We start from the raw sequence: 11,714 nt of genomic DNA on the forward strand, positions 1-11,714 counted from the left end.
TCGTATAATAATATGGCACATCAATATTGGCAGAGCATTGCAGTGACGTTTTCAGAGCCACTTCCATTATCATTGAAGTATGTTCATAGAACATCATTGGAACATCATGTCATAAGGTTACAGAATAACTTCATAAGACTCTCGCAAAAGGATTTAGTGTAGAGGTGAATAAACCGTAAGCTAAACAAGCAAAGAGAGTCACACGCTCCATATGTATAACCTCCCAGTCATTTAACGTTTCGCCATCACTGTGCCTTCTTCACACTATAACTTCATGAGAGTCTAGTGGGAATGTTCCCTTCATGTTGTTTTAGGTATTTAGGATGACTTCTCCATTAACAGTCGCACTGTGTTTCTTTTAGTTTTTTGACCAAATTTGTATTTTATTTATTTTATTTTATTGTCATTTTTTCCATGGGGGGGGGGGGTTACAGGTACAATATTTAAATGTTTATGATTTCTTATTCCGTTCATATATTTTCAATTCATTATTTTACACATTGTACCTATGGGCTGCCACTCAAAAGAAGAAGAAACATTTTAAAGAGAAAACATTACAAAAGGTACATAACTACAAAGTATTGATAGTTTTGATAATATTTTAGAGTTTAAGTAATAATACATTCTGTATATACAGGAAAAGAAAAGTAAAAAATAAATTAAGGCCAATTTCATAGTAAAACATTTCCTTGGTATTAAATACAGTCTGTGAACAAATGTAAAATATATATATTGATGGTTCGGATTATGGGATTCTAAGGTTGTGTTTCCGTATTCTTTTCCAGTTAAAAGGGTTATTCAAATTCACTTAGATCTGTAGACCATACTTTTGTATTGGCTACCTCTGAATATGAGCTTTCCAAGAGTTGTTTATATACGAAAGAGATTTCTCCTTTTGGTAGCCCAGATCATTTATATATAAATCCCATCATTGGATGGTTTGGTAGTTGGGTTTCCCGAGATACTCTATAGGCCAGCATAGCTGACCGAAGTTGTAAATATAGAAAGAAAGAGATGCCTGGAAATGTGAATGTGTTTTTCAAATCTTGGACTGTTCTCAAACCATTATGTGCCAAATAGAAATTGTATGAGCAACAATAGGACCAAAACGTAGTTTACATTGTTTAAGGGAAATATCAGTAAACCAATTTAGGATGGGGCGAAATGTCAGTGCCTGGAAATACAATTTAAAGTTTGGTACGTATAGTCCTCCTACATCTTTCCCTCTTTGTACATTTGTTATGTTTTTTATTTTTATCCTGGATTGCTTACCTTTCCATATACATTTTGAAACCACAATAAGAATTTTATCCCAATAGCCAGAAGGGGGAGACATGGGAAGCATTGACCTACAGATATTCAGCCGTGGCATTTTGACAATAGATTTTCTGCCAGTGAAAGCAATTGGGATGTTAATCTGTCTACTGGGGTCGGATTGAATTGATTTCAGCATTCTGTTAAAGTTTCTGGCAATTGTTTTATGACAGCCAGGAAATATATCTACTTCCAAATATTTAAAATTCGAATGATTGGGACAGATTTTTCAGAACCTATTCATTTGAATCCAGACATAAATGTAGAAAGTTTGTTCGGAGATGTTTTTGGAACATCATGTCATAATGTCACACTATAACTTCATGAGACCATTGTAGGAATATTCCCTGCTTATTGTTTTGAATAACAATTCCATCAAAATCAGCAGAACGCTCCGGTAATGTTTCCACACAACCACTATTTCATCCACATTTTGTTGCGCCAGTAAGTTCTGAGAACATTACCGCCATGTTGTGTTATTATATTCCCTGGCAACCTAATGTGAACCTTAGGGGAATGTTCTGTGGTAGTTTATACAGATGTTGTGCACAACAATTTAGTGAATGTTAGGAGCACATTCCAATTATATTTCATTTAAAACATTTCTTATAAAAAAAAGATTTGGTGATTAAATATGTTTGTGGGATGTTAATCATCCTAATGTTAGCTGGAACTTAATAAGAATGTTATTTAATGTCCTGGGAATGTTCCCAGTTTGCTGGGTAGTCCTCTCTCTACAGTATCAAGCACTTGATGATGAGGCAGAGACCAAGGAACATGATGACACACAGACAGGAGAAGTGAAGTGACAAGATGACCAGTATGTCCCCTAGCAGGCTGTTGTCCCTAGGTCGGGGCATGGGAGGGAGCGGTGGCATCTGGGGCATCTCGCAGTAGACCCCCGTCCAGCCTTGGTAGCACTGGCAGGTAAACTTGTGCTTCATGTCCAGGATGTCATGGTTGTTAAGATGGCCGCTCACGTGGAAGCGGGGACCCCGGGGGCCCAGGTTGCGGCGAATGTGGAAGAAGCGGGGGTTGAGGTGGAGGTAGGCTCCTGAGTCGAGGCTCTTCCTCACACACTTGCCATTCTTCTTGCACAGGGCTTTGCTGCACAGCTTGGCGGCTGAGGTGACGTTGATGACATAGTGGCCTAACGGGCCATCAATATACTTCTTCACGGTCAGGCAGTTTCTCTGGAGGTGCACATAGACAGGCAGAGGCACAAACACAATGTGATGCACAGCATAAATACACAGCATAGGTGTAGGTGAAAGTATAGGTGTCTGTGAAAGTATAGCTAAAAATAGGTCTGCAGTTCACTGGGAATAATAGTTACATTGAATGAACCTTCCTTATGTCACCCACAGTATGTTAATTTACTTCATGCACTATCCCTTGACTTGCTTATCTTTTTTTCTCTCCATTTGATTTCCTCTAAAACTGGAATGGAGGGAATCAAGGCTTGAAATGTTCAATCTAATACACAGGATGAGCTTGGTAAAAACATATTGGGTCAATTGTAACCAACATGGAGAACTTAATGTGCAGCTGCAGGTTAGCGCTGGATTTCCTAAAATGCTACTAATGAGAGATTACGTGTTAAAATAAACTTGCTTGCAACCGAAAACCGACAAGAATAAACCAGCAGATCAGTTCTCCCATTGTTACTGGGTCAAACAAGTGAGATACCAGACATCTTCGTCTAGGTTCTCACTCCTGGCCCCAATGAAATAGCAACCGGCTGACAAAATGTTATGACCGCCATAGCCCTAATCAGGAACATTGAAAATAGCACAGCTTGAAATTAATCCAAAATAATGATTGTAAGAATTTAGACCCAGTGAATTGTAAGAAACTCTAGTGGAGTATAGTTCAGTACAGCACAGCAGAGGTACAGTACAGTAGAATATAGTTCAGTACAGAGTACAGAGTACCATACTGTACTGTACTTTACTGTACTCCACTGTACTGTACTGAACTATACTCTACTTTCCTGTACTGTACTGTACTCTACTTTACTCTACTTGAGTTAAGTGTACAGTAGAGTACAGTAAAGTACAATACAGTACAGTACAGTACATTATAGACTTCTATGTTTGGATCACATTAGAATATCAATTGTGATTTGACATAACTTGATAAGACTATCATTTTATGAACATGATTAGTTGAAATCACATGTTCCAGGCAAAAAAAGGTGCCCCACTGTTGGTCCTCAGATCCGGGATTAATAAATAAAAACAATCATATTGTACATGGTTTTCTGTGTTATTTCTTTACCTGAGTTCGAGCATATTCTGAGGAGCCCCAAAGTACCACTCCTGACGCCCCAAGAGCTGCACTCTCTCCAATAGTGTGCACCAGGTCACTCTAGGAGAGACATAATAAAAGATGTAACACTGCAAACACAGTCTCCCCTTCAGGTCAAAGTGAGGTGAATACTTGACCTGCTCCAGTGATCAATGTTGACTGGTACATTCTCATGTTTTACACCCTGAAACTCAAAATAGAGATCATGGCCCAATCCAGAATAAGCCCTATATCACCTCTCTATAGGTACTTTAATACACCTGAAAGGTTCAAATACTGTAGGTAAGTAATATCCACCCAGCCAATCAGAGGGCAAGGTAGAAATGGTTAAACTATCCAGTTATTTCAGATCTACTCAAGTGCCTATAGGGGTTAAGGGCTAGGGGATGTTTCTGAATGGAGCCCATGTATTGTAAATAAATTAAAGGTCATGTGAGATTTCATAGCTGAGACTAAGCAATCCACTCATTACTCTGACAGTTCCAGAAGCTTCTGGGAGATTAATAGCTTTTTATCCACCTGAACATGGCAGGAGACAAGACAAGTGACTTAACAGAAAAATGCAGAGGTTAGGTGGTTTATCACAATGACTGAAAGGCAATACAAACCTTGCACAAATTATAAAAAGCGCTAACTTGTGTTAAAAAGCACTAAAAATGTGTTGGAATATTTAGCACTGTTCTAACACCATTTTCATTCTTGAACCAACAGCAACATCACCAGTTATTAGTAATCCTTCTCACCTCTGAGAGGACCGTGAAGGTGTAGGCATAGAAGGGTCTAGAGTAGACGAACACAGGCAGGGTGAAGTCGGTGCGTGCGATGGAGGCAATCCTCATGGCCTCTTTGACGCGGTAGTGGACAAACTTGACGGTGTTGGCCGAGGACATGAGTTCATAGTCTAGGTACACGGAGGGGTAGAGAGCTGTGCTCTCCCTCCAAAGCCACATCAGATGGTCATTTCGGACAGGCTCCACGTTGGGGCATTCTCCTGTGTAGCGATGCGGGTGCGTCTTGTAGCCATAGTTGTAGCAGTCGGGGAACAAGTAGAAGCCCCAGAGGCCGTCAGGTCGTCGACTTTCGGCCAACAGTAGAGTATTGTTCATAAAGGCCTGTCCGGCCCTCTCAAAGGCCTCCTTGGCCTCATTTTCCACCTTGCTCTCAGGCCAATCTGGATGGAGCTTCCGTATCTGCTCCTTGGACTTGTTGCGGTAGATGTCCTTCGAGCCCCAGTTGCGCACCCACTGGGGCCTCCAGTTCTCCCAGTCAATGACACCCAGGCCTCGGAAGTCCTTGTGAGGGATGAGCTTGTCGATGTCGGCCCTGGCCTTGCTCAGGTGCTTGGACAGGCTCTGGTTCTGGGGCAGGCCCCCGTTGATGGGGTTCCCAGAGCTGGCGTAGTAAGGATAATAGCCCAGGTGGCTATGGTAGAAGATGGTGACATTGGGCCCGCTAAGGGTCTCGTTGAGGTTGGCCACGATGTCAAAGACGCTGAGGTCCAGGTCCACCTTGAAGCGAAGGCGGCAGGACTCTGTGGGGGCGTTCCACACTACGATGAAGGGCCGATGAGGGATAAGAGGAGCCTGGGCCTGCTTCATCTGCTCACCACCGGCCCCTTCTCTGACCCCAATCCACAACACTACCACCAGCAGATAGCGGCGAATCAGCGCCATCGCCCTAGACTCTTAGTCGTCCTATCCCAACATGAAAAGGAAAAAGAACAGGATAGAAATCACCACATCTTTTTGCGGGGAAAAAGTAAACACATCATGGGCTTGAGTAGGCAGGGATAATCAAGGCTGGAAAGGACATGTGAGTGAGGGTCAATGAGCTGCACTGCTCTAGATTGCACACACACTGTACAATGGTCCTCTATTCTTCTCAGAGAAAGGTGCCATTTGACGGAATGTGCTCCTGTCAAGATCTATCAAGTCTGCCGGGCTTATTTTGTCATATTGCCCTAACAAAGACGTTTTGAGTTGGCCTTCGTTAATGTGACCACGATGAAGATATTTACATATCGGAGTGGGCCTTAATTAGAACTGTTGCGTTTGTTGTTTTGACAATGATTCCCATCCATCACCAGGCATGCACACCAACACAGACACACACACACACACACATGCTCACTCTTTTCAGGATAACTTTTTCCGGGTTCTTGTGTAAGATGCCCCCACACCTAATTGCAATTAGTGCCTTTATCCGAGTCCAGGGAGGGAAACCATGACCCCACTCTCAGAATACAAGGCCCCTGACGTTGTCTTCAATAGAGACATGGAAAATGGGCCGTAATTTTCATCCACCCCTGATGCGATTGCTTCATTTATTTAATAATTCTTTCACTTCTAGGAGAGCATCCTTGTCTGTATACTGTATATGCAATAGGTACATTGTATGGTGTAATGATAATAATCAAGATAGATTTCAGTATCTTTTTGACCAATATCTGATTCTGGGAAGTTTTATAACCTGTTTAACACCAGAAAGAACAATATGGTTGTTTTTGTTTTTGTCGTTCTTATTATGCGGGGCCAACAACTGTGCATTCCGTATAATTCCTAAATATAACATTTACATTTGTAGTTATAACTGAAGAGGAAAAGGCTTTGGCTGCGAGTCCTGTGCTATTCTTTGTCAGTCAAACTGTACCGTAATCCTTGCCCAAGACAAACAGTCCGTGGTGAAGTCTCTCAGGCTTTCCTCGAACCATAAATAGTCCCAGTGCCTCCGGGAACACCACTCGGCCTGGCCACTAAAAAGACCCCCCCCCCCCCAAAAAAAAAAAAAGAAAACAATGTCTGAGCTCAAACAGACAAAAGACTCCACATTTGATGTCATATTTTTCCTCAAAAAGACACAACTGAACTTAAACCAGAGCCAAGTCTCCTGACTGGGCTGATTGACTCCAGATGAACGTACCAGCGGCAAACTTTAAGAATGGAAGCTAACCCTTCTCTCAAACCTTCAATGAGCTGACAAGTAAATTATCCTAATCACTCGATCAGTCAATGTACAAACGTTATATTATAACAGATCCTTTATTAGTGTGATTACTTAGTAATACTGACAGTTGTGCCTTGTGACATCGCTAGCTTTCAGTTCTTAGAACTGTTCATAGGACTTTCATACTTTGACATGTGAACTGCCATTTTGCTAACCATGCATTGTAATTCATCAAACATTTTATTTTCCTTCCCATAAAATGCCGGGAGCAGCTAAAATGAAATAAGTCCCTTGCCGATAGTTTGTGGTAGGAAAAATAAATATATCTTTGGCATTATCATCGCCATGTATGTGCAATTGGCTTTAAATATGTTGGTCATCAATATACACCGAGTGTACAAAACATTAGGAACACCTTTCCATGATATAGACTAACCAGGTGAACCAAGGTGAAAGCTACAATCCCTTATTTATGTCACTTGTTAAATCCACTTCAAACAGTGTAGATCAGTGGTTCCCAAACCTTTTTATAGTCCCGTAACCCTTCAAACATTCAACTGCCAACGGTGTACCCCCTCTAGCATCAGGGTCAGCGCACTCTCAAATGTTGTTTTTTTGCCATCATTGTTAGCCTGCCACACACACACACTATATGACACATTTATTAAACCGTTTTTGTTAGTTTTTGTTACAACCTGGCTCGTGGGAAGTGACAAAGAGCTCTTATAGGACCAGGGTACAAATAATAATATAATAATTTTGCTCTTTATTTAGCCATCTTACATATGAAACTTTATTTGTTCATCAAAAATTGTGAATTACTCACCACGGGTTGATGAGAAGGGTGTGCTTGAAAGGATGAACATAACTACAATTTTGGGTTGCATTGGAGAGCGTCTCAGTCTTAAATCGTTTTCCACACACAGTCTGTGCCTGTATTTAGTTTTCATGCTAGTGAGGGCCGAGAATCCACACTCACATAGGTACGTGGTGGCAAAGGCCATCAATGTCTTAACCGCGCGATTTGCCAAGGCAGGATGCTCTGAGCGCAGCCCAATCCAGAAATCAGAATTCTGATTAAATTCAATTTTCACAGAACCGCTTGTTGCAATTTCGACGAGACTCTCTTGTTCAGATATCGGTGGACTGGAGGTAGGGCATAAAAGGGATAACGAATCCAGTTGTTTGTGTCATCCGTTTCGGGGAAATATCTGAGTAATTGCGCATCCAACTCACTCGCTATATCACATTTGACATCGTCCGTAAGCTTGAGTTCATTTACACACAAAAAATCATACAATGATGGAAAGATGTGTGTTGTCCTTGGAAAAGAGCTCCAACTTCTTAATCATAGCCCCAATTTTGTCCCGCATATTGCATATAGTTGCGGAGAGTCCCTGTAATCCTAGATTCAGATCATTCAGGCGAGATAAAGCATCACCCAGATAGGCCAGTCATGCAAGCTGTCTGACAAGTGAAAATGATGGTCAGTAAAGAAAACCTTATGCTCGTCTCTCAATTTAAAAAAAAACGTGTCAATACTTTAACCAGCACACTTCTGTATGTTGTAAAAGCGTTACATGGTCGCTGCCCATTTCATTGCATAGTGCAGAAAATACACGAGAGTTCAGGGGCCTTTCTTTATTAACAAAGTTAACCATTTTCACTGTAGTGTCCAAAACATCTTTCAAGCTATCAGGCATTCCTTTGGCAGCAAGAGCCTCTTGGTGGATGCTGCGGTGTGCCCAAGTGGTGTCGGGAGCAACTGCTTGCACGTGCGTTACCACTCCACTATGTCTCAATGTCATGGCTTTTGCGCCATCAGGACAGATACCAACACATCTTGACCACCAAAGTCCATTTGATGTCACAAAGCTGTCCAGTCCTTAAAAATATCCTCTCCTGTTGTCCTGGTTTCCAGTGCTTTGCAAAAGAGGATATCTTCCTTAATTGACTCCCTATAAACGTAACGGAGTAGCTGTGCCAGGCCCGCCACGTCTGTGGACTCATCCAGCTGTAACGCATAGAATTCTTTGGCTTGTATGCGAAGCAGTAATTGTTTCAAAACATCTCCTGCCACGTCACTGATGCATTGTGAAACAGTCTTGTTTGATGAAGGCATTGTCTGTATAGTTGTTTTTTTACCTTTTCCCCCAGCAATGTCTCAGCCATATCCGCAGCAGCAGGAAGAATTAAGTCTTCCACGATAGCATGGGGCTTGCCTGTCCAAGCCAAACGGTAGCTCACCATATAAGACACTTTTAGCCCCTTCTTATCAATGGTAACTGTTGCTTTTATACATGTCTTACTATTAAAAAAAAAATTCGTAATTCTCACTCAAAAAACTCCTGTGGCTTATTTTTCAAGTTGGCATGTTTTGTTTCTAAATGTCTGCGCAAGAGTGAAGGTTTCATCGAGTTGTGAGAAAGTACTTTTGCACATATAACATACTGTTGCTAGCAACACCTGAGTTGTGTGGTTGATTCCCACTGAGGTTACATACAGTATGAAAATATGTGGACTCACTGTTGTCACTTTGGATAAAAGTGCATGCTATGTAAATGGCATATACTACTACTACTACTACTGTTTGGCCAATGCTGTATAAAAAAAAAACATCAACAAAAAGACCCCAGCAACTTCATTTTGGATACATGTTTACTGTTTAGCGGATGCATTTGTTACATACAAATACATCTCTGTTTTTTTGTCAATATCCGTTTTTTGTTTTTTTCCTGTGAAGTAAAATCCTAATAGTACATATCATCATTTATATGTTCACACTACACAAACATACATTTTGAATTATGTCGTTCTCAAGATCTGTACTAGACAAACCAGTTGTAAATCCATAGGTTAAACAAACGGTTAAGTGATGATCAATTAAGAGCAGTTGGATTAAGTTAAGTAGTTAAATGGATTTTAAACGTGAAACATGTATTTCTAGATGAAACACAAACTTTGGTGATAAAGTGACTGTATCATTTTGTGAGTTGTCAACTGAAAATGTGCTTAATGTTTTCGAAACAACTGTCTTTTTGATGATCTCATTTAAGTTTTGTACTAAGCATTGTGAAAATGTCCCACATACATGTGAAAATTGCCCCAAAGCCATTGAAAAAAACCTGCAATTCACAGGCTGTTCATGTCATTTGGAAAGTATGAGACCAGCCTTGGAACTAAATGGCCCATCTTTATGTACCATGGATCTTTTTGTGAATGTCTGAGTGAATGTGCTTTTGAGGGAGCCGAGATGGCGTTAGGTTAAATGTTGAAAAGAATGAGTGTGGAAATAAAAGTAAACATGTGGAGACACTAATCTGCATAGCAGTGCTGGGCAGAACAGATGAGTCAGACTCTTTCTCTGCATCCTTCGGGTCCACCACTAGTCAGCACTTTTCAAACGTGTGTATGCAACGTGTCTGTGTCTGTGTATCTAATCTGGTGTCTGACAACTGTGATGAAACGGATTGGTCTTTGATGAAAGCAGGCTATTATTGGCCTGTCATACTGTAGACTTGATGCACTTGTCACTTTTCCAGTTGTTATTAACACTGGAAGAAACTGTGCTCCAATAACACCCTCCCTAAATAATTTACATATGCACACACACATGCATACGCGCTCGCACACACACACACACACACAATCACGCACACACACATGCACACCACCACACATGAACGAATGGGCTGTTCTAAAGCCTTGATCATGTTCACATTTAGCTTATCTTCACATCTTGCGGTCTTTCTCTGAACCCTTCAGTTTGGTGAATATCATTTCCATATGTGATGGTGGTTTTATTAATATTCCCTGCCAGTTCATCTACTGTGGCACCATACTTTTGGTTCAACACGTCATCTCTGAGTTTCAATCTTAATGACCCTGCAAGTCTTAAAAATGATCACTATCAGATACTACTGAGTAAAATATTTCTCTCCTTAGTTAAATGAATGGCTTGTGAAAGGAATTGCTACGAAAGTTAAACAGTTTTATGATAGAAATACGTTTGATCTGAGCCTTTAGATCTAATACTATGAGGAGGATTTCTGATCTAAAAAAGGGCTGCCCAACCCTCTTCCTGGAGAGCTGCCGTCCTGTAGGTTTTCGCTCCGACCCTAATCTAGTGCACCTGATTCTAATAATTAGCTGGTTGATCAGCTGAACCAGGTTAGTTACAACTGGGGTTGGATTGAAAACCTACTGGAGTGTAGCTCTCCAGGGACAAGGTTTGGGAGCCCTGATCTAAAGTCTCACATACCTCTTTCAAAGCTCCTACTGATCTGGTCCCATTGATCCTCAGGAACCAGTCCAGGTCTTCTTGAAACGATAACAGTTCAACAATGCTTTCTTCTCTCCTATATGCCCCTCAAACTGTTTTTTGGGGGGGGGACCAGCAGTGCCCTTCGCTTTGGATCTCCCCTGGGACCCTTGGTGTCTGTGGGGCCAGCGATGCCCCTCTTATGTTGGCTTGGCTCCTCCTCGCTGACCTGAGTAACTCAGGCAGTGGAGATGGGTGCACCGCTCTTGCCAGAGAGGGAACCCGTCCCTGCTAGTCACTCTCACTCTACTATCTCTTCTCAACTGGAGGATTTCCACAGAAGAGTGTTGTCTTTAAAACATGAAAACAGATCACATGTATAATGGACTTTATTAAGTAGACCATGGCCTAAGTTCAATAGAAACCTGTCACATTGAAACAAAGCAATTTTTTCCACTGCCAAATACAATCACAGAAGGTTTTTGGCTACTGTTCAGTGGTGTAAAGTACCAAATTAAAAATACTAATAAGTACGAGTTAAGTCGTTTTTTGGGGTATCTGTACTTTACAACTTATATTTTAGACAACTTTTACTTCACTACATTCCTAAAGAAAATAATGTACTTTTTACTCCATACACTTTCCCTGACACACAAAAGTAACATTTCGAAATGCTTAGCTGGACAGAAATATTGGCCAATTCGCACTCTTTTCCCTGGTCATCCCTACTGCCTCTAATCTGGCAAACTAATTTAACACAAATGCTTCCTTTGTAAATTATGTCTGAGTGTTGGAGTGTGCCCCTGGCTATCCAAAATCAAATAAAACCAAGATAACGGTGCTGTTTGCCTAAAATACATAATTTGAAATGATTTATACGTTTACT

General features: G+C 41.1%; 1 protein-coding gene across 1 annotated transcript; it reads right to left on the reverse strand.

Annotated features, from left to right (window-relative positions):
* Positions 1–568: 568 nt before the first annotated feature.
* LOC118396113 (hyaluronidase-like) lies at positions 569–11,136 on the reverse strand. Its single transcript, XM_035790233.2, has 4 exons — positions 10,829–11,136; positions 4,368–5,318; positions 3,595–3,684; positions 569–2,507 (listed from the first exon to the last, which is right to left on the reverse strand). Exons 2-4 carry the CDS (start codon positions 5,295–5,297, stop codon positions 2,049–2,051), a joined length of 1,479 nt encoding a protein of 492 aa, XP_035646126.1. The 5' UTR covers positions 5,298–5,318; positions 10,829–11,136; the 3' UTR covers positions 569–2,048.
* Between the last annotated feature and the right edge of the window lie 578 nt (positions 11,137–11,714).

The sequence above is a fragment of the Oncorhynchus keta genome, chromosome 17 (genome assembly GCF_023373465.1).
Source record: "Oncorhynchus keta strain PuntledgeMale-10-30-2019 chromosome 17, Oket_V2, whole genome shotgun sequence".
In the NCBI taxonomy this organism is placed as follows: domain Eukaryota; kingdom Metazoa; phylum Chordata; class Actinopteri; order Salmoniformes; family Salmonidae; genus Oncorhynchus; species Oncorhynchus keta.